Below are 25,804 nucleotides of genomic sequence, written 5' to 3'. Positions count from 1 at the left end.
TTTTGCACTCTAATATGCTTGCTGTTTTTAATAGTGGGTACATATGTGGAGGATTATTGCTTCACTCTGCTGCTACTGTCACATTAATCAAGGCTCACCCTATTTTCTTAGAACTTCAATATAAATTTGACCTATTTCTAAAATTGTAATGACTGCAAATCAACCATTGTTACCTTCAAAACATGACACAAAAAAAATCCTAAAAATAGCATTTGTTTTGATGCTTGATTAGAATGAATGAATGGATTAACGGCTGATCACAATCACATTCAGATTTGCAGTTAACAGATGTATTTATTTCTTTCCCATCGCCCACAGTCACATCACGATACCTCATACTTCCAGGTATCATGTGGGTTCACAATGTAAACATCTGAGAGCGTTTAAATTTGCTTCCCACCTTTTACATCACAAACGGTGTTCTGCTTTTCAGGCTTGGTTTCAAACATTAAGACTCGGAAACACAACATTTTGCAACAAGTTAAAAAAAATCCATATTGAATAAAGAATAAAAAGATTGTCATCAAAAAGCAGTAAAATCTATAATATAAAATATATATGTGTAAGCAAAATACATTCATGGGTTTCTTCTGTAAGCATCTAAAAATATTGCTGTCAAATGACACTGGATTCTATAAAAGCTATGTTATACCTTCACCTAAACCTCCATTTGTTTTCTCCACCGAATGTTTTTAAGATTTGATAACTTGTAGAATGAATTGCTTCCATTGTTTTAGACAGAAAGATGGACTTATTTCTACTGTGGTTAAAGTCTGAAATAGCACGTGATAATACGTGTCTGCTCCAATGCAGAATAACACACTACAAAAGCGCTGCTGTGTTAAGCACCCAAGGAGTAACAAAATATAGACTGAGCTCCCATTAAAAGTTATAAATATGAAAAATAAATTATCTAAAAACATTTCAAGTATCCAATCCCCTGGGAAATCACTGGCTGACATGCCAAAGGATGCTGAGCAATGAACCCTTGTAACATACTGTCGAAGCCATTTTTACCAGGCCAACCTGCATCTCTTCATTGAATGTAATTCTGAGGATGAAACCATCAGTCCTCTGGGCTCATCATGAATTGAAAGATTGTAGGAAAGCATCGGCGTGAAATCTTTCCGTCAACAAAACTCCTGAACTACGCTGGGGTTGGTGTTCATTACATCCTCTCAGGCAATGCTTTTATTTCCTTTTCCCAGCAGTGAGGTGTTTCTTGGTTACAGCCTCCAGTCGCCTTCTCTCTGCCTCCTCGGCTTTCCTCCTCTCTTCCTTTAGCTCCTTGTACCGCCATTTTGGGATCTGCAGGAAGTGTCCCCCTCCATCCTTGGAGCTACTCTTCTTCCGGACCTTTTCTGGTTCATAAGTTGGCGCCGGTGCCTTGGACACCCTCACTTTAGGGATCCTGAAGCCCGGCCTGACACTGCTCCTCCTCAGCGCCATGTGCATGGGCAGGAGACTGGTTCTTCGCAGTTCCAGTGCTTCATTATAAGCTACAATACCCAGGCTGGAGCTTCTGTGTCTAGGTGCCAGGCTCTGGGCCTGGAGGCTGGCCCGGCGGTCACCTGAGTTCTTGGCCACTAATGTGACCCGGGAGTTCTGGAAGAGTTTGAGGTGGGTGTCTACTCGGTCAGGGTCGATGGAGCGGAGCTCCTTGGCGCGCTGCTGGCGGATGATCTCAGGGACTGCATAACGCCGTTTTCCCACACTTGGAGGACTGTCAGGACACACCTGAAACAAAACCAACCATCTGTTATGATATCAGTGCTATAATACCAGTAGCTCTGCAGTAGCAATAATAGTGATCATAACAGGATTCTATGTGTTTTATTACAGTACTGGTAATCCTGCATAAATATCCTGTTTAGCGGATAAAGCTCATTTCCTTTAATTACCATGAACTATCACATGAAAAAAAACAGGACTTTTTTTTCATAAAATAAAAGATAAATTAGTGCGTCTTAATGGAATTCTTATCATTAGTTTGCATGCAGATAATTTTTTATGTACTGGCAGACATGCTTTGAATGCAAAAACACTTCAGTGGAATTTCATGCCAGTGGAAGGAGATTTGCACATTTCATGTGAACAAGATCATTTGGCTCCACTGGAAGATCAGTAAATGAAGTTGAGTATGTGCAGATGTAACGTAGATGAGAGCTGCTTGACACGTTCACTTGAAAAAAGTGATGCCTTTGCACAAAATTATGCTTGCATGGCGTCACCGTTTATCTCGGCTTATGTGCAACAAAAGCTTGTTTTTGGCACTACGTGCGGAAGTTGTTGGTTTGAACAGTTGTTTTCCTTCATATGCTGCTGTGCAGTGTTTAATGCTGATCATGGATAACTAGATAACAGTCATTAATCATTATCGACGGTGTCAGTGCTTTACCGTATGGCATGCTATTGCAATCACAGGGTTCCTCATGGCCGTCGTAATTGAAACCATGTGGTCGATGACACCGTTGTCTTCAGGGTTGGTGACATTTGCGATGTTGAAGACGTTCCGTACTGAGTCAGACAGGCGTTTCAAGCAGCCACGCGGCTCCTGGGCTTTGGCCACCAGTGATGCCAGCAAGGGCCACTCTAAACTGAAAAAACAAGATTGCTAAAAATCCACTGCACAGACACAGAAGGGTTTACTATCCATAATCATAAAAAGATATTGCATGCTATCACAGGATTCCTGTAAACTTTATCTCAATATATACAGTTTGATTCTATATGGTGTTATAATGCTCAGCACGTGTATCACCCTTTGTTTGTCTCCGACTGTAGATTTCCTTATCCACTTTTTCACTTTGTAAGAAATAAAACTATTAAATTCTGACTCTGTTCGTGACCTTGGTTTGCATATCTAAAGCTCCCATGTTGCACCATTTGTACTATCATCTGTGGGCATGTGGTTTCATTGTAGGAAATGGTGTGCTGGGTTATGGAATATCAAGGTCAGCTCATAGTAGGACACTCGCAAAACTAATTGCAGTGAAACTGAATGTATCCAAAAACATGGAAGAGGAAACAGGATTATTTGTTTCTTACATATTCAAGCCACTTGGCTCCTTAGGTTGTGAAGCGTGAAGAGAAAGTGCTGGTTCAAAAGACAAAATAAGTTTTTCAGCCCCCTTGAAAACTCATAATGTAAAGGAGATTTGTTTATGAATAAATATCTCCCTCCTTCCAGTTTTCTCATTTGGAATCCAAATTTGAAATGTTATGAAACAGCTGTTAGTCTCACCTGTATGCGTCAGAATACTGGTGGGGAAGGGGTCGTTCCATCAGACGTGTAATCAGCCAGGCGGTTTCATAACGCCCCGTAAATAAGGCCCACTCCCTGGCAGTCAAGTGGCGGCCAAAGTCTCTGGCATTCAGAGCAGCCCCTGGAGGACACAGCAAATAGTTTGAAATGCCAATGAAAGCAACATCACAGGAGGTGGATACACAAAGATCTGGGTTAAAAGATAACAAGGAGGAGATGGAAAGAGTCAGATCTGCTCAGAGGTGGAGAGGAAGGAGGGCAAAGCTATGACTGAAGATTCAGAAGGCAGTGTCAAAGGCTGCTCTCTGCCTCAGTGTGCTCAGGACAACTTACGCACATCTGACTGGTCCAGTTACTATAACCCCAAAGTTTGGATGGATCGATGTAGAAATATCACTGCGATAATGAAAGTAAGCCTCTTATTTGGCATAAATATTTTCAATTAGTTCCACTCTGGCTAAAAAGAGAATATTCATCCAAAAACACACATCTCAACATCTCAATTTTCCATCTGTCCACAAAATTCTAGAAGATCTCTCCAGTTTTCCAAGCTGCCATAGTGGCAGAATAATGGTGGAATAAAAACACTTCGCGGTGGTGAAATTTGTGGGTATGAAATTCCCAGATAATTTGGAAAATCTTGCTTGTAGCTACGCTGCATTTCTGATACACAGGCGTGTGTTTTTGAGTAGGAAATCCCATCACAAACATTTGCCTCACCTGCCATCATGAGCGAGCGCACACATTCCACCCGGCCCTGCATGGAGGCTTTCATGAGAGCAGTGAAGCCGTGGCAGTTTCTCCTCTCAATGTCCAACCCAGAGTAGTAGTTCAGCAAATAGTTGGTGATCGTTATGTGGCCTTGAATGACAGAGGGGCAGATAGGCGTTACCATTGGCTTGGAAAAATAACTGCTGAATGCGCATTCACATTTGTCCACTGTATTTTAGACAAGACCTACATCAGCATTCCAGTGTAGAGTTGTGTTTGTGTTCATCTGTTTCAGCATTACTTCCATACTGTGTGTGCATGTACTGCAAACCAGCTTTTAGCCAAATAAATGAGCCCATGTTTGACATTTGTGTGGGCATACGAGGAACTCACCTGCTTGGGCAGCAGTGATTAGAGCAGTGTTTCCCTCACTGTCCTGCCAGTTGACATCCAGATACGGACACTGAGACAGCGCTATGACAACATCAACGAAACCCTGGTAACATGCAATCAGGAGTCCTGTCTGGGATAGAAAGTGACAGGACAGGAAGTGGAGATAGGGAAAGGGAGAGAGGCGAAAGTTTAGAATCAGCAAAACTGGTTCAGAAAAGTGGATTAAGTCAAACCGCCATGCTGACATGTAGGAAATGGCGCAAAGAAAAATACAATCATGGAAGTGTTAGTAAGAATCCATAAGACTGGAGAGAATTTGTGGATCCTTCAAACAGAATATCCATGAGTAAACATGACATCTGTTATGGTTTCATGGAGGCCTGAACTGTCTTGAGCTCAGTGGAAAAATAAGCTGTCTTTCAGCGTGTGCATAAAACCTGTTTGTGTGCTTTGTGTGTGTTCATGCCAGAATAGGTGCCCTTTTACGTGAGTGTGGATGAATGAGTAAATGTTAGTCTGTGACTTTAGGCGAGTTTAAAAGTATGAGAGTCGTGGAAAACTAAGAGTTGTAAAGTTTGAGTAGTTTCCAGAAGGTGCATTCCTCATCTGCCAAGACAAACACGTTTACAGCCGGCGAGAAAAGAGAGAGAGATGGTGAGCGGGGCAGTTTAGAACACACAGTTCTTAATATCTTATTTAAATTGTTTAAAGATTAGCACGTGAACCAGTTCTGCTCTAAAGAAATTTCTTTTGCTGGATGAGTCAGCACTTAAATGGACCTTTTAATTAATTTTTTAGCAATTTTGTAAATATATAATATGAGAATGAATGTGAACCTCAACAAATTGCAAAAACGTTCAAACACATGACGTGCAAAGCAGTAATTGTCTTGAAAGTTAGAATCAAATGATATGTTCATGATAAAGAATATTTCATTTATTAACTGGCAAACCACTTAACCCCACTGAGACTCTTTCTTGGTATTGTATTAAAAGCATGCGGGAAATGTAGTTAATTTGAAACCAATAGTGTACTGCCTTTGCGGTGTGTCATACAGGAAAGGACACGGTGAATTAGTATCAAATATCACCTCCCAGTTTCTGTGGTCATCGAATTAACCTGACTGCAGGGAAAGTCGGCATATAAAGACACTACATTGTATTGAACATCATTTAAATATAAGCATGTTGCCACGAGGAATGAATGAAATGGGAAAATGAATGCATGTAAAGTATAGTATTAAGTGAAGTAATTAGAATTTGTGCCACATTTAATAATCCTTGAGCTGGCTTGATTCATCAACCTGCTTCTGTGTCGTGATGTTCTCTTCATATTAAATGCACTCCTAAAATATAATTAATGCTCTGCAATTTTTGACAAAACAAGATTTTTCTTATACACAAGGAACATTGCAATACTCCAGGATATTATCCTTTGGAACGTTGGTATGGAGGTGAAGTTCAGTCCCACTGAAATCAATGAATAGAAGATTGATACAGATTAAACCTGAAGGTTCAAACTGTTTGATAAAGTTTCTGCCAATATCCCCTACATCCACTGCCCACATAAAAAAAAGACTTACTGTGTGTGTGTGCAAGGGTTAAGTTGTAAATGGCAGTTAAAAAATAAAAACTTAATGCCAAATACCTGCGGTTAATTTGATAGTATTCATTGTATAGAAATTGGGTGTGATTGAATTTAACCAACACCATAGATACACCACCAGAGATATTGTTTTCATCTGTAAACAAACTGAGCTTTAACTTTTGGCTACGAGAAACGAAGCTGTCAGCCAACTGGAGATGCAGCCACATTGGAGCCGTCAGCTCTGAGAGTTTTCGGGGGGGGGGGGGGTTGTAAAGTGGATGGAGGTCCTGTGGAGTAAATGGTGGATTGTCTGGAAGAAGTTCACGTATAATGGCAGAACTCCAAATAGCTCTATCTGCTCCATCCTGTTGAGACACACATGTACGCCTCGTCTGCTCCTCTCTTCGCTGTCTCACATACGCACATCCTTGGCAGCCCTCCAGCCTTGCTGTGATGTACTTTAGAAGCCATGCCCTGCAGCAAGTGCGGAGCGATTTCATCAGACGATGTCCTATTTTCTCTTTGAAACTTTCTCACGTACGCACAAACTCACACATAAGCATTTAATTTCTTTCTCTCCCCTTTTGTTCTTGCAGACACAAGTTTTCAACTCAGCACATTCCAATAGCACACACAGGAATGTATTTTCGTATTTGACGAATCCATTGTGCGACTTGTCCTTGTGGTCGCTGGATATGTTGAAATGTGTACAGATTACAAAGACACAGGAATTGAAAAAAAAAAGGCAATTGTGCTACACAATATTACCCACTCAATGACTAACTCGGGGGCTAAAAGAATAAAAATAACACCACAATCTGGCAGCTCAACAACCCTAAAATAATCAAGAGCTGTACTACCAGGGGTGGATGAGTGTGTATGAAGTGTCCATATTTGGAAAAAAGATAGAAAAACAGTAAAAACCAAAACAGAGAGTGATTCAAATCCTCACCTGCACATTTTTAAACCGACTTAAGGTTTAGGTCATATTGAAGACAAAGCATATATATATTTCTTAAATAGATATCTATCATTAGCAATTTAAGCTGCTACAGTATGTGATGGAGAAGGAAAAAGTGGAAACTAGTTATCACCTTGACCTGTAGTCCCTTCAAAACCAGATGTGTGTCAGTGGCAATGTCACGCAAAATCAATTGTTACTGTCCTGCACTGTAGCGATAAATGCTCAAAAGGTGACAACTTCAGCCTCAGGCCAGATCAAACCACGTATTTAAGGTTTTTTGGTTTTTCCTAAGTTGTTCTCTTGTGCGCTGGAAACAGTTTCAAGCTTTCTGACCTGACCTACAGTTGGCTGTAAAGTACATTTACATGCAGCAAAGTACCAAAAAGCCCATAGTAAAGAAGACTATCTCATAAAGCTTAGATGGAAGTAATGCAGGATTATAAATACTTAAACATCAGCTTTGCAAATATTTAATTAAAAAAAGGAAATGCATTTTATAATTTATTAATCACAAGAAGATGCATAATGTTTATTTAGTAACACTGAAACTTTAATATAGCCTCATTATATGATGACCTGTTGCTTATGATATGCTAAAGGTGTTATTTTTCCTGAAGCAGATATTTTGATAATTAAACAGTATCATTATCTACAAGTGATATCAAAATCCCCATGCAGTCCCCACGAGGAGTCACTAGTATCAAATATGTGATTTTAGTTCTGGTCATGACCAAAGGAGTACACGGGCCATCTACAATCAAGGTCAATAGACTTCAGCACAAAACAATTCTGGTGAACTCATTAAAGACAAAAACACACACACTGACACAGACACCCATAAACACAAACACACACACACACATGCAGCTATCCACACTCACTAAGTAATCTGGGGACTATCCAGAGCTAGGAATAGAAAGGCTTAGTGTTATCAGGGAGAGAGACAGAGAGAGGGGGATGGAGAGAGACATAACCAAGTATGTACAGTTAATGTGAGATGCTGTAATAATTGGCTCTAGTGAGAATGACACAATACCCAGAGTAACCCTTACAACGCATCATAATCCTCACAGTAAAAACAGGATTCCCAGCCGATCTTAATGTTATCGAGCGAATCTAATTCAAATAATAACGTACGTGTTTATGAGCACAGATGAATGGATGAACTTAATCTGATGCTGAAATCACAGAAATCAGAATGACTAACTGAGCAAATTCTCTAAATCTTTTATAAACAATAATAAAACTAATTCTTTTTTCTTAAAATGGGTTGTAAAATGCATTGAACTAATTAGATAGAAAGGAGCTCTATCTGTCTAATGAAGCCCCTCAAGTCCTGTGGCATTATCCTGGTCGAATGTGTGACTAATCTTCTCTGCAGCTTTTTATACAAACACAACTAGAATGGCATCAAAAACAAACTGTTTAACATCCACATAACAACTAAACCCTTGTGGGTTTCCTAAACTAAAGTGACTGCCTAAATAAACCTGAATCTAAATTCCTCCTTGTTTCCTAGTTAAGGATTTAGCCACACCTCAGTTTTTTCTCCAAATATGTTAAATCTTGCGAGTCATCCAAACTGCACCTCTGCCGCCTGCATAAAGCAAATGCTCAACTTTGCATTGCTTCTGCAATTTACAGCACATCTTTGCATTTAAGGGCAGGCACAAACAGGCAAACACACACTTGACTGCCCTAAATCACACACACTACTGGCATAGTAGGCCGTGTTTCTGTCAATAACCTCCCTGTTGCTCGGTCTGCAGCTGTGCTTTCACATGGCTGTATCAAATCAGATATGTATGACTGTCGCTTTGATTTTTCCACTTATCTATATTAGCTAGCAGCATCATGCTCGTTGCCATCTACAGTGCCAAATTTCTGTCTCCGCCTGCGTGTCCCTCATTTGGCCTGCTTGCTTGTTGGCGTGATGTTTGATGTGTGTGTTGGTCAGCGGTCCTTTCTGTTTGTCAGACGCTCTGTGGTTGATTTTGTCACTGGCACTGTTTTGGCAGGCGTGGATGAAGCATACTGTACTTGTCAGTTTGTCGGCTAATCTCAGCCCGTTTAGAGAATCTGGCTTTTTAAAGGAGTGTGTGTCTGTGTGTGAAAGAGATAGAGGGGGAGAAAGTCAGAGAGGTAACAGTCAGTCAGGGTGGCCTCATTCAAGTTGACTGGATTCTGAGTGTGTGTGTGTTTGTGTGCATGTGTGTACCTATATACTGAGTTTGTGAACATGTCAGCTTATCTACTCTATGAAGGACACAATTTAATTTGATATGTGTGACACACACACACACACACACACACACACACACCCCTTATATTTATTGCTTAATTCATCTTTGACTTTTTGCTACACAAACCTCACAGCCATTGCAGACACACCACTGAATATACTGACAGAATATATAATTACTATGTTTTAATCATATAGAGGGAAAATTAAATATAAATACACTTGTCATTAGGATTCTTGCTAAATTTAGTATAAATGCTGTTCAGTTGAAACATGGGCTGGTTTGTGGTCTTCTAAGGATACAAGGGACAGACTGTGTGTTTATGTAAATATTTAGTCTGGCTTATTTTGTTGCGAGTGCAATTAATACTGTTTCAATATGTGCTTTCAGCAGTGGAGAGGAAAGTTTTACTGCTTTTCAAAGCTTGGACAAGGAAAAAGGAAGTTTTGCAAAAAGGTATAATAAGGGTTAAAAAAAAAAAACTAAGAGAAAAGATAACTTGCATATGATGCAAATCTCTCTGCCAAAAAAGTTTGCTTATGAGGCTTGAAATATAATCATTTAGAGTGTGCTATGCTGTTCTTTGGGTGGTGCATATCCAGCTTCATAGTCTTACAAGCCCTCATTGAAAGATTTGATTCTCACTTCTGTTGTGTCACACAAGAGTTTCTATTCAATACCTGTTTAGTGAGCATTATCCTTCAATATGGCAGATGTTTCATCCACATGAAGGATAAAAGGGGCTTCACTTTTTGTTATGAGTCTTCGTTTTTAGCCACGCTGATATAGTATGGTCAGGTGTTGTCTAACAATTACAAAGATCCATGTGTACACTTGGCACAAATAGCTGCTGTCCTGATGTTTTCAGCAATGCTTGACATCCCACAAACACACATCAGTGATAGATGTGTTTGTCTTTCTGTGCAGGAGCTGCTGAAAGACTACAGGCCTCCATCGACCACAGACTCAGGGTCAATGTCATGCACTGACAAGTTCCAGCCTAGAGCAATCCAACCGTCCTCTGGGTTGCAGTGTTGAAGTAAGCCCTAACCTTTGACCTCCCTGCTGAGGAACAAAGAACCATGCATGGAATGATATGGTTGAGTCTTTTTCTGCAGTGTCCTCTAAAATAGTTGCTGAAATATGCTGTCTATAACCCCTACTATATAAATATAATGGAGTAGTTTCATCGACTGTAAATATAGCTCGACAAAACCACAGTAGTTCCTGTATCAAATAAGACGCCCTGCTCTCCCGCTTTTAAACTGCTGCTGAATGAAAAGGGAAACATATTATACAAATCTGTAATGTCTCACCCCTCTCTGTTTTACACATCTCTTTGGGGAGCTGTCTGCTATATTAGAATGTTAAAATCTCTCTCAGGATGTTGAACATATGTATTCACTAATGAGCTTTCTAGATTCATATCAGCATGCATTTCCAGCGGGTGTGTTGCTTTATCTGTGTTGTATCTGGGGGTGTGTGCATTTCTTAAAGGTCAGAGGTCAATAGCAAATGTGCTAACACACCCTGGTTATCCATACAAACATAACCTTCTTGCTTTACATTTCTCCCCGCTACACACACATTGCTTGCAAACACGTGTTTTCCTGGTGCAAGCCAAACTCTTGACCTTTCTTTGTTGAGCTTTTTGCAAAATGTGTATAACTCTGCATGCATCGTTCTGTTGTCAAACGACTGTTACATATACAGACCACAGACATCAGTAGGAATATGGAAAGCATGATGATATAACAGGTGCGTTGTTCAGTTGCTCGCCCAACTGAAATGCAAATGGTGAGAAAATGAGTGCATCCAGTGGTTTTTGGAAGTCTAATAGCTATCAGGCTCATATTGTGTGTAAACTGTGGAAACCTGTTCGAACAATATTTTCTCATCCGCTACCCTTTGGATTGCACAACATGTCGTCAGTCACAGCCAATAACTGCTCAATCTCAAGAAACAAGCCTCAGGCAATCCTTGACAGAGAGGCTCTCTGTGTGACAAAAACATCAAAACAGTCCGATGCTACATGCAGCGGCGTGCCATTTTTCTCCTGGTCTCCATGAAATATAAATGAGCGAAAACGCTGAAAAGTCCGTCTTCTACGTTCAATCTACACTTTTTTTTTTTTTAATCAGCATTCATATGTGAAGCTAAAAAGGCATACTTTTCCTGAACTGGGAGCAACATTTTACTGCAACACAGTGGCATTAACTGAGAACGATGTATAATAAGAACAATGTAATTCAGTATACAAGTTCAATTAAAATTAGTGAAGCCTCCAGATAATTAAAAACTACTCTTGCATTCTATTGTTATGGATTTGACCGTTTGCCCTGGGCTGCAGGTCTTTAGCTGGAGTTATTCCCCAGCTTTAGGAAGGAAATATATATATATATATATATATATATATATATATATACACTGACCACAGGGCAGGTATGTTTCCAACCATTTATTGAAGCAGTTACTATTTTGATGAATTACCTTCAGCTAAAAAAAAAAAAACATTAGCCCAACTGTCATTTTATGAACATGATGGAAAACAAATTCTAACACCCAGCCTGTCTGAATATTATGAACATCCATAATATAGAATTTCCATGTAGCTTTGAATTAATGTTATAAAACTAATTCAATAACTCGATTCCACGTTGCGCCGAAACTTGTAAGTAATGCTACAAACCACAAACTGAGTTCAAATCAAGAAAGTGAAATTGCAGCCCAACACACGCACACACACACTGAAATGTGTGCACTAACACAGAGGATAGTTTGTTCTGATGACCCTCAGAGACTTCATGGTTTTTAAAGAGCTTCAGTTTGGTTGCTCTCACACTTCTGCAGGAAACATTATAAGGCACTATATTTAACCCAGGCTCCTTGTAGGAATTTGACGCTGATATTATTATTCAATGCATTGTTGGTTATTGAGACTTAATTCGGTGTTAGAGGCCTGTGGGCGGGTATCTAAGTTTGCAGGGCCACTGGTCAGCAAGTGCTCATAACACAGTTAATCACATGACGTGCATTAAAGGCATTAAAGAGGTCAGAGCAGATACTTTTGCAAGATCTGGAAATAGGTGAGGAAGCCACTGCAGCACTAATATTCAACGTGAAGCCCCGTATCTGATCATGTTGCACTGAGTGATCGTTTGGCAGCATTACACAGTTCCTTGCTTCATAATATCTGCATCAATATACTATCATGTGCGATAAACTAAGGAAAAACTTCTGTTTGCTGTTTTCTGGCACTGCAGAGGTTTTTGCTGGTAAACACGTGTGTTTGGGTACTAAAAGTATTGGTTGTATAAGAAGTTCTGCCTCTTACCCGGTTGTTCCTGTCCGTTTCCTTCACCTCCTCCTCCTTCACTCCGTGCCGGATCATTATCCGGACGATGGCCGCGTTGTTGGTGCAGCACGCCTGGAAGAAGGTCAGCGGCTCCGGGCTTTCCGGAGACGGCGTGCGCTCCGAGTCCGCGAACGCATCATCAGGCGGGTAGAAGGAGTCGTCGGACGCGATGCTCCGACAGTCGTCCATGTCCTCGAAGTCAACTTCTTCAAACTCATCGTCGTCGTCGTCCTCCTCCTCCTCTTCCTCCTCGTTGTCCTCCTCGCAGGAGCCCAGGTAGTCGTCGTCCTCCTCGGCGATGGTCGGGTGGACCCGGGCGGCGCTGCCCGCCGCTTTGTGCTGCTGCTGGAGCTGTTTGAGCCGGACCGACGAGGCGCCTCCTCCGTCACTGTCGTCCGTGATCAGCACCATCTAAACCCCGGGCCAGGGCACCGCCGTCCGGGCATGAGACTGGCTGTCTCCTTAAAACAGGACTCCCCCTCCAAAAAAAAAATAAATAAAAAAGTCAGGTACATCACCTAAACGACACCATGAGAATGGATCCTGGCTCTAGGACATGTTGGACTTGTTGACATGTCCAACTTCTGCTGGAGATGTCCTGCAGAAAAAGCCGAACCTGGAGAGGCTGAACTTAGTTTTCCGCTGACAGAGCTCATGAATGGAGGCTTTCTGAGAGTCCCAGCAGAGGAGAAGTGCAGGGGACCCTGCTGTCCCGTGTGTGTGTGTGTGTGGGGGGGGGGGGGACAGAGGGACAGAGCAGCCTGTTAACCGACAGTCTCCTAATCCGATTAGACGGGACCTTTCTCTCCCTTTCTCTCTCTCTCCCTCTCTCCAGGCTGATCAGGGATTAAATCTCCATCCCTCTAAATGAAACATTAATGTCTCTACAACATCAGTGGAGGGAGCTAAAATATTTTTTCTGCTATTATGGGTCTGTTTACAAGTGTGAAAATATGATCATTTTTTCCTCTGTTATGATGTAATGATAAATATTATTATATTATGATATAATAAAACCAATTGCTGATATTGATTCAGTTCTCAAATGGTGTAGGAATTTCCTCCCTTTAGCCTGTTAGCAGCATACGGGAACAGAAAGTGTTCACACCTATAAGTCAGTTCAATCGCAGATGTAGAGATGTTCGACGTGATGTATTTGCCTCACAACTCATGCAAATTGAGTCCAAGTCAAAACAAGGAAATGCAGTCGAAAACATGCACAAGCGTGTGCTCCGGTACCTCAGTGTTTTTAAAGACGTTGAGGTTGCTTGTGAGGCCTGTCATCACCTACAGCGGAGGTCTCCAGCTCCGGTCCTGCATGTTTTAGATGTTTCCTGCTCCAACACACCTGAGTCAAATGATCAGCTCGTCATCACACTGATCAGGAGCCACTAATTTGAATCAGGTGCTTCTAAACCCTGCTCTCATTTCCTTTTATTCTTCAATTCATTCATCTTCTACCGCTTATCTGTTTCCGGGTCACCGGGGGTGCTGGAGCCAATCCCAGTTCCATTTCCTTTACAAAACACAATCTTCTACATGTATAAACCTACTATGGAAGTCTACATCTGTCCGATTAAAGCCCCACAAGGAAAAATACGGCATTTCATCACAGCCTGTAATTAGTGGTATATCTAAATAAAACAGCACTAAGGTTCAAATGAGGTGATGGCAGTCATTAAGCACATGGATTATATTTTCCATCACAACATGTAGCAGGATTTTAAAATCAACCTCAGTAAATTCTGTTAAATCCACAACTCTTTGTAACCAGTTACATCTCATAAAAAAATACAATCTAATTTGCATGAAAATATATTTTTGATCAGGTGAGCGTAAAATACCGACACTACAAATTGGCCAAACAGAAACCTCAAAGAGTGGAAATGAAACTATAATGGGCACTTTTGTACTGATAACTTTAAATGGTTATTTTAAATTTATGAGGAAATTCATTGAAATTCAATCTCCTTGTCACCAAGGACACAACTGAAGTCAGTGAAACTTGCTGTGCTGTTTCCACTTAACTGTTTTGTAGTAAATATTTTCTTGTTTTCACTACAGCAAAACCAAAACAGGGCAAAGCACAACGAAATTAGGATAATTTGTTTTTACCGGTCGGTCTGTGCGTTCACCACATTTTAACTATCTACAGAAAGAATATATGGCTCTGAGTTTCTGAGTCTGAGGTGCAGCAACACATAGTTACTTATAGGTCACAGCCAGATTTACAGCCATGAAACCTCGTCTCTGAGTAATTAACAACTTGTGTTCGCTGAGATCACCTGCTGTGGAAAAATGAGCGCATAACACTCCCAGTGTGCACCCATTATTATACCTTCACCTACCCCCAGCTAAGTGCTCCCCCCTCCTGTGCCACCTCCATCTCTGTGATGTCATTCGGCTGCTGTGAGGGTGGCAGTCTGTGCTAGCAGCCTTTGAGAAATGCGTATCTGTGAAAAGAATTACTGTCTGGGAAGGCCACACAGACTCATAAAAAAGATGGATGAGAAATTAGAATTCCTCATCCGCCTGTATTAAAGTTATTATCTACTGCAGGTGGAGTTCAGGGGGAAATTTGTAATCGTCCATTTTCAATGCAAACACCTCACAGATCTGCCTTCAATTCCCTGATTCGCTATTCATCCACTAATGTGGGTACTGGTCCCAAATGTGTTGATTTTGTGTGAGTTACATTGCAGGGTCTGGCCTAAAACCTATACAATTGTAATTTTAAACAGAATTTGTGCTCATAAAATGAAATAAAAAACAGGTTTCACATGTTTTAAGAATTTGTTGTACAAACTGACGGTTTAAAATTGGATATATAATATTGTAATGAAGATGAAATATATCTTTGTTCACATAATAGAGGTAGAGGTGTCTGTAGCCTTGTAAAGTATGCTGTCTTGCCCAGTGACCTTGATCTATTACATTAAGTATTCTGTTAGCAAAACGGTTCCAGTTATTAGCAGCAGGTCAACGATGTCTAGCGAGGATAAAATTGAAGGAAAAAATTCTTTGGTGGTAAGATGGAAATAAGCTAATATTGCTTGGCAATAAACAGATGTTTCAGAGGTTGATAGTGAATTGCTAGAGCCAGTTAAGTTACGACATTTCATCCAAATTGCAGATGACTCAAATTTAAAAGCAATATTTCCCAAGCAGTATGGAGAGCTGTATGAACTGACCAACTGTGAAAAGAAATACCAAGTAATACCAAAAAGCTTTTGTATTACTCAGTAATCCCCATATGATCTGCAGATGGCTTTATTAAGAAATAAAAATAGAAAATACAATGTCTTAGGAAATCGCAGTGGGCTAGCTGGCATCTGCATAAACTTAAGATAACCTGCGTGGTTGGGGTGAAGGCCTGAATAAAGCAAACTTTAGTGTAAGCCCGGAGAAAAGTTTAGAAAGAGTTGAAAAGAAGGCACTGAACTCTTTCAAAGGAACGGTACCAAGCCACTGATTCAGATATGTGGACGACACACGGGTCAAAATTAAAAGCCAGGAAGCGAAGGCCCTCAGAGAACACATCCACTCAAGAGACATCACGTTCACACGAGAAGATGTCTGAAATCAACCCCTTGCCGTTTTTTGATTGTGCCTTAAAAAGTGAAGATGACAGGAGCCACCACATTTGAGTATGCAGGAAACCCACTCGCATGCAGACTAGAAACTACTCTTTGACTCTCACCACCCACTAAAACACAAGCAAAGAGCTCAGTGCTCTGTAACACGGAGCTGACAATGTGCCAGCATGTGTTCAGGCTCAAGCGAGAGAACAGAAAGACCTGAAAAATGCACTTAAAACCTGTGGATACCTTGGCTGGACTGTCTTGAAATCAGCCACAGGATCCAAGAAGAACAACAGCTCTTGTAGGGGTGAAGAAACAAGGCAACACTGTCTTTCCGCATGAGACTGGAAGGTTTGATAGAGTAGACGAGTTACATCACAAAAAATATCAAAATAATTACTTAATGTGCTCATCTACACAAAACTTATCTGTAAATGTAAACGAAAAGGGCTTTTTAACATCAATACTCATACATCATTGGGATTTTTAGAGCCATGTTCTGCATGCGTGCTTGTGACTAAAAAATAAACAAATAAAGAGAGATATGAAAATAAAAACTGAATGCGTGGAAATGCTTTTGCGGATGATTGTACATAAATAAGTAAAACTGTTGACTAAGTAAGATGTTTGACATGCTCATCTTAGACCAGCGATGTGAACAGATGGTAGGAAATTTGTTGTTCATTCAAGGATTTCTCAGAAGGATAGAGGCCAGCTGAGATGAAGAATTAATGCCTTCTGCATATGTTTGAGCTAAAATGTTCCTCACGACAGCACAGGTGGTTGAGTGGTTAGTGTGCATCCCGTCTTACCATGGTGTCCTGGGTTTGATTCTAGCCTGGGACCTACTGTATGCTGCAGGCCTGTTTCCTGTTGGCCACTCATGAATTGGAAAAAAAAAACATTTAAAATATAGCACAGCATCACTTGTAGAGCCAGCTGTGTTAGTTTAACAAGGTTTAGAAGAAAAACATTTAAATCTCTTGAACCGATAATCGCGAGCTGATCAGAACCCTTCGAGGAGCATGTGAATGGTGAGTTCGGCGCTGCGTTTCCTGGTCCCTTACACATTCAAGGCTCTTGCAACTATACTTACCAGGAGTGCAGCAATCTGTTATGCATTTTACATTTTTAACCTGAGAGTAGCTCTTTGACAGATTCATTGGGCCAGTAAAAACAGTACTGTGCAATTTGCGTGATTGCTGTTGTCATCCCAGTCTCTTTGGTAAATGCCATTTTGTTTTCATCCATGTTGTGTATTATTTTACGGTCAATCACACTGTGATTGTTCATGCCACAAAGTAAAAGGTCCTCTTTGGCTTAAGAGTGTCACAGCTGCAATTTGGTCTACCAACCTTTCTTACCACGGCCCATGAGGAAGACTCCAGTTTCTACTGCAATACCGCGCATGCAAGCAGCATTTCTGAATATGTATGAGCAGAATGACTATCAGGCTGGCAAGCAAAAAATGCTGGTCGGACAGGTCACAGCTTTGCCTCTACCAGAAGCATGAGGAGTTTTTAAGTCGGGGTAGAAAAATAAAAAAGGAAAACAAACTACCAGACCAATGTGAACCTTCTCAATAAATTCGCTGCATCGCACATGTACCTCATCAGCACAACATGGCCTTGCTGCAGGGAGGCTTAGACAGGCTCCTTCAGTCATTTATTTAACTCCCCGAAAACCACAAGCATCCATACCGCTCCAACACACTGCAGTTCCCTCTATGGCATACCTGGAGCAGTGGTGCTGCACAAAGATCGCCTATGAGTCTCCTCTTCACACAGGCGCTGAACTGTTAGGTTTGTGTATGTGTGTGTGTGACGATAAATAGAATGTGTGACAAGTCAAGTGTTCATGCCTGGGATTCTGCTTGCCTTAAAATGTTTTTAGCAAAAGCCTAATGTACTGGCCAAGAACAGCTTGATTAGAAAGCCATAATTGCTTATTCAGTCAATGAAGTCTAGACAGACGTAACTGTCCATTTAGTAGCTAAGAAAATTATCTAAATGCAGTGGCAAACAAAGCCTGTGTTGCCAAGTGAATATGATTATTTCAATAGTTCATTCACAATAAATATCTATCAAACATTTGTTTTCAATCAGCCATCAATGGCCCTCAATCATGTTTTTCTGTGGGTGTGTGTGTTACATATGCATAAAAACAACATCTGGACAAATCAGCTTTCATCATCATATTCAGCAAAAGCTCTTAAACTGTTCCCAAAATCTGCATTAATATTAAATAGATAACATGAAACATCAAATGGAGAAGAACTAAAGTCTCTTGTCTTACACACAGGCACAAACATGCCATCACTGTAATGGTGAAGCTGAGTGCGAAGGCGATTGCTGCAACATACCAGCCCCAAGAAATGAAAGAATATCTTGAAATCAGTGGTAAACTAAACCATCTTCTTTTGAAATGCATACAAGTATTTATTTTCCTTGTTCACAAGGAGTCTCAGTAATTAATTTTACATCTGCTCATGCGTGTCACAGGGAGATTATGGGATAATTTTTATTAAGAACATAATGAGGCTTAAAAAAATATGCTTTGCAGTCCTGATTGGCAAGCGCCTGACAAAGGCAGCCATGGTGCTTTTTGCTCAGACATCCCACCTCGTCTTGAAAATGGTCATGAGCATTAAACAATAACGGTTGGTTTAAAATCTTTCTTGAGGAAAGTCTGGGTGGCGTCAGTAGCATACCACCCGTACCTCTAGGACATTATTACATCAAATACTGCATAATTGGAGGCTATCTCCTTTTTTTAAATACATGTGCTTCACCTACATATCTTCGTATAATACATATCGTTTCTTTCTCGTGTAGTTCTTATTCAGGTCCTGGTGTTGCTCTGGCAAAGTTTGATGATTCAGGATGAGTAATATCCCTCTCATCCCAAAAGATGAAGTCCGCAGGTTTTATCAACCCATGTTGGAGTTCCCTGGAAGAAACAGTATGTTGTTAGACATCTATGGCATTTATAGCAGTAATCCATAAACTGCACATACTGTGGAGAACTGAACAGTATGTGCGACTATATCTCACTATTAATTTACAAAATCATAATAATTTCTAAAAGGTTTCCCATAAGGTTAACAGTACAGTCTAAACCAAGAACATCCTGAAAAACACTGAACATTTTGGAGGAAATGCTGGGAGCAAAATAGAATACAACTGCATTGAGAACAATAATGGGCTGATGTAATCTGTGTTCTGCAACTTCATCATGACTCACGTTTTCTTGTATTATTACCCTGAAGTCTGTTAAGCTGCAGTTACATATTCTAAAAGGAAAGGCCTTACGTCGACTCTCTCGGCTCCAGTCTCTTTCACACTGCTCTGCTACATTCATCATGTCTCTGGAGATGTGATGTTATGAGCAAAGCTTGAGGAGACAGTAAAGGTTGTGCAAAAAGGTCTCACCTTGGAGTTGAGAGTCCTTAACAACTTATAGCTTTGAAATGGCATCATATTTCTCAACATGTCGCAACATCATGTACAGCTTTCCCTTCTGCTTATAGATGCAGCTAGAAGTAAACTTGAGCGTAGGCCTAAGGTTGCTATGTGACAAATTATAACAGCAAGAAAACAAAAAAAAAAAAAAATAAATAAATAAAAAATATGTGTCCTGTCCTCAAGGGTGTAGCTTAAGTTTGTCAGAGTAAATGGCGCATGAATAGAAAGCAGAATTTACATCAGATACCATTAGATTTAAGTGTTTTATTCTTTGTATAAACGAGCATAATTGCTCCCATTTAAACTATTTCTTCACCAAAACTCCCAGTATTGACTGTAGCAACAATAAGCATCTGCTTCCAGTTTGAGTGAATACTATACACAAACCAGTCAGCAATGCTAAGCACTGCAGACTCAAGCTCAGCAGTTACTTGGTCACTGGAAAGCACTAGCTCAGTAGGGACTGAAAGCTCCTGATTTCTTAAGAAACACTGTTTGAGTTCCTGGAAAAGCTCTTGAGGTCAAAACAGGTCTAAGTCCAAATCTATGTCCAAATCTATGCCAATCTACGTTGGCAAGTTAATGTTTTAAAACCCTGGAAAATCAGATGAGAATAGTTTAAAATGTAAAAATTTCTACTTAACTTTAATTAAAGCGGTGTCATGTCTCACTGCTGTAGAAGGTGTGGTAATAATTAACAAACCAAATTTGCAATAAGTTAAATAATTATGTGAAGCTCAGAACAATTTTGATGGTTGTGATATGCTGTCTTTCACTCTCAGGATAGTATCTCAGTTTTTAGATGCTACCTGAGGGAAACGATTCATCTATCACAAAGTGAATGTCCCTAGAGGGAAATTGCTCCTAACAGATGTGATAATTAATAAATGAATGCTGAGTTCAAATTATTCAATTCAGTTCCACTGTGGTGTTCACAGAAAGATCTGCTTAAGCCCTGACAGAATTCCTTCTTTGCTGTGTCATATGGGTGGGGAGCCTGCAGTAATCAAGTTATCAAGGGTTCTATCTGTCCTCCAATCCCCTTTGACTTGGGCACAGATGCAATCCTGCAAGGGGGTAAGCTTCAGTACGTGTGTGTGTGTGTGTGTGTGTGTGTGTGTGTGTCCTCCAACCTGGAAACCTACTGCCAAATGTGAATTCCCACTGATTCTGTTTCCTGTTGAAAGCTGATGAAATACACAAAACAGAAGTCTGTGTGATATGCTGACCAGAAAATATGAACCTTACATTGTCCCTCTGTGACACAGCTCTGTGTTCTTATGTAGATAAATAAAACAGTGCCAGTTAAAAGTGTGCAAGTGTTCAGTTCAGACAGACTGGCTGAGACTGAACATGTATGTATGGTATGTGTGTGTGTGTGTGTGTGTGTCTAAGATTCCTTTGTCCTGAGTATTTTAAAAACCCTAATATGCATTTATTCTTATCCATTTGTATTAATGCGTGGAGGGAGGGCTGATCAACCACAGAGGGTTTAGCCCTTTAAATAAGCTGAAACCAGGCACTTCTGCCTCCAGAGCTCTCTCTTTCATCTGATAGGTTAAATAAATACACTGACTGCGAGGCCAAATGCAACTTGATAGGTTGCGTGTATGAAAAGTGAACTTTGGCTAACCCAAACATTACGGAGCTGGCAAAATCCGTTATGTTTAAAATCAACCAGATATTCCACCTGACTTTGTGTCTCTCTTTTTTCTCACTGAAACACTAACCTGACTAGAGGACTAAAAGAAGCAGGCTCCTTCAGCTGGACAGTGATGAATAATAAACCAATGTGCTTCATGCGAACAATTAACGTAACTAATTTATAGGTAACGAAACAACAGCTGAGTTTGAAGGTGCATTAGCAGCGCAATTTATTAATTGAACACTGTCAGTTTTTTTTTTTTTTTCATTTCTTTTCTTTCCTTCTTGTCTTCCATTGTTTCCCATCTCTCCCTCCCTCACTTCCTGCTGATGTAGAAGTTGGAAACCTGAATCAAGCCGTCCTGCTTGTTGCTGTTGGGCAGAGACACTAGTGCATCAGTACAACAGCTCTACTCAGCAGCATAAGGATTTTCCCAACAGTGAATATCATTACCACGGCTTCATCCAAGTCCAGTGGACCTAGCCTGACTTTTAAACTGCCTGTGATTATGGGCCTATTTCCATTTAAATGTTGGGCAAAACCCAGTGAAAGTAGTTTTCAGCACACTCTAATCCACGTTCAGCAGCACAGTCTATACTGGGTAAAGTAAGTTAATCAAAACTAGGTTACATATTTGCCAAATGAAATTGGGAAAACTATAGAAAAAATATTCAGTAGTAAAAATAAAGTCTGCAATACTTTTTTTGAGTTTTTGAGGTAATATGAGTTTGACCTAGTTAAGCTGCTTGAGCTAATAGATGGATTGATACCATGTGACCCTGATGTCTGACAACTTCCACATACATAAAAGTAAATTAAGAACTTTTTACATCTCAACAGAAGCTCAATTCAAGGGCAACTTGGGGCAGGGGCAAGGGCAAATCTTTGATGAAATGATATGCAACATGCTACATGCTACATCCATCCTGCTTAGTACAACTTTACCTCTGTCCTCTTAGAAGGACATACAGTTCGCACAAAAAATGACACCTACACTTGTAACTGCAGGCTGCTGAGGAAGTTGTCAATGTGATCCTGTGGCATGTCCCCATCTAGGTGAGCGAGGTAAGTATAAAGTTTGACAAAAGTGTCGAATGGGATCCTGGCAGCACCGCCCTCCTCATCCTCTGTCAGGATTTCACAGGCAACCTTCAGAGAACTCATGAGTGTCTGAAAAAATGCAAACAGGGATGCAGCAAATCAGACACAAGAAATACATACAAAGATATGCGTTGAAGGATTATCATATCCACGTGAGGAACACAAGAACTTGCTGCAAATACACTTGGCTAAGCGCACTTTCACTTGCAGATGGTTAATAAAAAACAACCTAACCTTTATAGAACATGACTGCCCCCATGTGGTTAGAGTCTTCAAAAGCCCCTTTAACGGCATCATTCATTCTACACAACTGACGCTGAGCACAGTGTACATTATTCTGAGCTGCATTAGACATTTCCATCTAAGATATTCCCATCATCCCATTCACATATTCTCTTTGAACTGTATTTACTGCCCCTACTGCATTTTCTGAGCAAAATCCTTGACTTCAGAGCAGTGCAAAGAGTCAAGAAGGAGTCAAGAAGGATTTCTTGAATCAGGGAGAACTAACAGAGAAGTTTGAATCATACAACTTGTACAGACACAAGTTTACAGTCAGGACCGTTTCATGACCAAAATTGCTGTGGCTTTCAGATCTATATTCGTGCTTGGCCTCACATTGAGCTTTGAGGATTGAAAAACTGTAACAATGTGGTATTAGCATTTATATTTTGCCTTTTATAACATCTCACCCCTCCCAGAGCACTACAGCCAAGGGCAAAAAACTCCATCCAGTCAATATCTGAGCTGAAACTGCCCAGCGATAGCAGGGTCTCCAGCTGATCCATTGGTAGACACAGGCCTCTCCATTTCTTCTGAAGTTCCTCCTTGCTGCATGATTGCCTGGGGGAAAGCTGTGATTGGGTAATATAAGAAGGGGTAAGCAGAGTTGAGGAGAGAAAAAATCAGGTCTCAAGTTTACCAGATGTCGATCTACAAAATCTACAGTAGTTATTCTGTCTTATTTGCCGAAATAATCATATTATTATTACCCAGAAAAGTCTGGAAGCTGTGGATAGTGGTGATCTGTCTAGCCACAATCTTTTTCTTTATTTGTGTTAGACTTTTATATACGGAACTATGTTATCACGACACAGCGAGGAAATATAAGAGGAAAGAGTGGTTCAGTGGATTTGTTGATTTAATATTGTCAAATAAATAGTCAAATTTAATATTGACAGCAGATTTGTATCCCTTAGGTAAGTGGACTCATCTTGAATTTTTAAAAATGTCCATAGTAAACAGTATAAAAAGTTCAAAGTGGCTCAAAGTATTAATATTACTGGCATGAACACAGCAAAAGAGCATCCTCACATAGTTGAGATTGTTGTTGGCCTTTAAGGAAATATTAATTATTCAGTCCTTTTAACAGATACACCACACCAAGACGCCAGTAAATGCCCCAGGTGACATAGGTTTTCAGTAGTAAGATGATTTAAAAGGCCAAATGGGCAAATGTGCTCACTGCAATTTTCAAATGTGACTATTAAATTTAAGACGATTCACAATTGCAGTTAAAGAAATATATTTTACAAGATACTCATTTACAGCATGTATGCTGTACAGCACACGTGAAAAAAAAATAAAAACAGTAAAGCACAGTGGAAAAACACAGTCCTTTCAATGTTACGTCTTGCAGTAACAGCGACATTAAAGCACTGATTACGTGATGAATATTATGAGAGAATACCTGTTTGTTGAGAGTCTTAAGTAGACCGGGTGTCAGGCCTGTGTCTGTTTTCTGTGTGGCAACATTCATTTCCAGCCTGTCCTTCACAGGCAAACACTCTCCTTCAGACAAAGCACTGAAGTATCTGGGGAGGACACAGACACATTTTTAGCATGTATGTAATATATGTATACATATATTATTTTACCCTTTTCTCTCACCTGTTTCCTAAGCGTGATAATCAAAAGTGATGAAAAACAGAAGTAGCACAACTAATGTAATGTAGCATAAGTCAACTCATCATGTGGTGTAATTTTCTTTTCCTAAAGTTTACTGAAATTCGCTAAAATGCTAAACGACAGAATGCAGCTTATCTTGCTAGGGTTTAAAAACATTTTCATTGAATTTAGAGGCGACATGACATCCAGTATATCTCAGAAGTAACCTAGTATGGACTTACTTAAAGAGCAAATAAATATTTTGTAACCACAGAGACGTTTGCATTGTTTGTGTTTCACTACAATTTATTGCCCCTTGACACTCAGAGGCTAATAAAACTGTACAAAATATGACAGTCCTTAGGGGCACAAAAATTTATTTCAAATTCATCCACTACATTTAAAGTGCCTTTTTTCTGCAGAAGAAAGTCTGATAGTTTAACCACAGCAGTAACACTGAAGCCCTTGGGATCCAATTATAGCAAGTCAATGCAAAAATGAGAACTACACAGGTGAAAAGGGCTTGCCTTTAACACAGTGATGCTGCCTGGAGAATCAGCTCATGGTATTTTTAAGCAATCAAGATTGGAATAAAGCACAATCCCATCTTGCCTACTTGAACCGCTGCTGACAGATATTAAGACTTACGCTGCAGACCACAGCAGCAAATCCTTGGGCTGTGTTCGGATGGCTGCCTTAGTGAAGTTTTTGAGGATGTCGGGCAACTCTGGGGGAATGTTGATTTGTTGAGCACAGTACATTGTGTCGAAGACCGGCATTGCTGCAATATAAAACACTGCAACATAGTTGCAGTAAATAATATAATAATATAATAACAATAAATTTTGAAAGGGGGGGGTCTCTGGCCACTTGCATCAATACACAATGAAAATAACCAACCATTAATAGAAGCATTCCATGGCTTTGTGCTCCAATGTTACTGTTATACTGAGGGGGGCTCAGAAGAGAAAGCTGAAAGCTGTTTGACCCTGATAAAACGAGCTGTGCTGTCTTTAAAACACGTTCAAACAGTGACTACAAAGTCAAACAAAGCATTGTTACCCAGCAATGCAATATAGTGTTTTTAAAAACATTTTAAAGCAATTCAACTTACTCTGCCAATATGGAAGACACAGGAAACCACTAACCCATCAGGATTTATCAATTCATAAATTTGGCTTTTCTTAAAATGGAACACAGCGAAGTTAAAAAGGCATTTTTCTGACAAACTGTTTCAATAAGTCGCACATGAAAGGCTGAAACATTACCAGGAGTGTTGGATGATGAATGTGGGCTGAAGCAGCTGTAGATGCTCAGATGAAGGTTACTGTTCGAGCACTTCAGCGCCTGATGTGTATTGTTTAACGCTGTCGCCTAGCAACGGTGTTCTTCTTTGGGTTTTTTTTTTTAAGCTCCTGCCCAGCTGCAGGAAGCGCATGGTCGCCCCCATGTGCTTAGAGAATTACAGCCACAGCATTTAACTTTCTTTGATGAATAAAATAAGGGTCAATATGTGTATCTGATATGTGTATCTGATATTTAAGTTGAAAATCGTTGAATGCAACGAGCCACTCAGGAGAGCGACATCATCCATGTTTTATTCCCCGG

General features: G+C 40.2%; 2 protein-coding genes across 2 annotated transcripts; both read right to left on the bottom strand.

Annotated features, from left to right (window-relative positions):
- Positions 1–305: 305 nt before the first annotated feature.
- ankrd33ba (ankyrin repeat domain 33ba) lies at positions 306–13,239 on the bottom strand. The gene is made up of 6 exons (XM_029529329.1): positions 12,498–13,239; positions 4,370–4,499; positions 3,986–4,126; positions 3,245–3,386; positions 2,399–2,597; positions 306–1,737 (listed from the first exon to the last, which is right to left on the bottom strand). Exons 1-6 carry the CDS (start codon positions 12,927–12,929, stop codon positions 1,192–1,194), a joined length of 1,590 nt encoding a protein of 529 aa, XP_029385189.1. The 5' UTR covers positions 12,930–13,239; the 3' UTR covers positions 306–1,191.
- Positions 13,240–21,524: 8,285 nt separating this feature from the next.
- On the bottom strand, positions 21,525–24,975 carry ropn1l (rhophilin associated tail protein 1-like). Its single transcript, XM_029529526.1, has 5 exons — positions 24,845–24,975; positions 24,000–24,123; positions 23,002–23,163; positions 22,203–22,378; positions 21,525–21,579 (listed from the first exon to the last, which is right to left on the bottom strand). The coding sequence occupies exons 1-5, from the start codon at positions 24,973–24,975 to the stop codon at positions 21,525–21,527; spliced, it is 648 nt and encodes a 215-aa protein (XP_029385386.1).
- Between the last annotated feature and the right edge of the window lie 829 nt (positions 24,976–25,804).

Source organism: Echeneis naucrates, chromosome 20 (assembly GCF_900963305.1).
Source record: "Echeneis naucrates chromosome 20, fEcheNa1.1, whole genome shotgun sequence".
In the NCBI taxonomy this organism is placed as follows: Eukaryota; Metazoa; Chordata; class Actinopteri; order Carangiformes; family Echeneidae; genus Echeneis; species Echeneis naucrates.
This window is presented reverse-complemented; position numbering and strand designations above follow the sequence as displayed.

What these genes read in the sequence shown, in the direction of transcription:
- ropn1l (XM_029529526.1), bottom strand. Translation starts at nt 24,975, where the DNA reads ATGCCGGTCTTCGACACAATGTACTGTGCTCAACAAATCAACATTCCC. An exon ending in TTAAGACTCTCAACAAACAG is followed by an intron (nt 23,164 to 23,999) that starts GTATTCTCTCAT and finishes ACCCAATCACAG; the next exon opens with CTTTCCCCCAGGCAATCATG. An exon ending in GCTGTAGTGCTCTGGGAGGG is followed by an intron (nt 22,379 to 23,001) that starts GTGAGATGTTAT and finishes GCATTTTTTCAG; the next exon opens with ACACTCATGAGTTCTCTGAA.
- ankrd33ba (XM_029529329.1), bottom strand. Translation starts at nt 12,929, where the DNA reads ATGGTGCTGATCACGGACGACAGTGACGGAGGAGGCGCCTCGTCGGTC. An exon ending in AAACGGACAGGAACAACCGG is followed by an intron (nt 4,500 to 12,497) that starts GTAAGAGGCAGA and finishes TTTCTATCCCAG; the next exon opens with ACAGGACTCCTGATTGCATG. An exon ending in TTGCAATAGCATGCCATACG is followed by an intron (nt 1,738 to 2,398) that starts GTAAAGCACTGA and finishes GTTTTGTTTCAG; the next exon opens with GTGTGTCCTGACAGTCCTCC.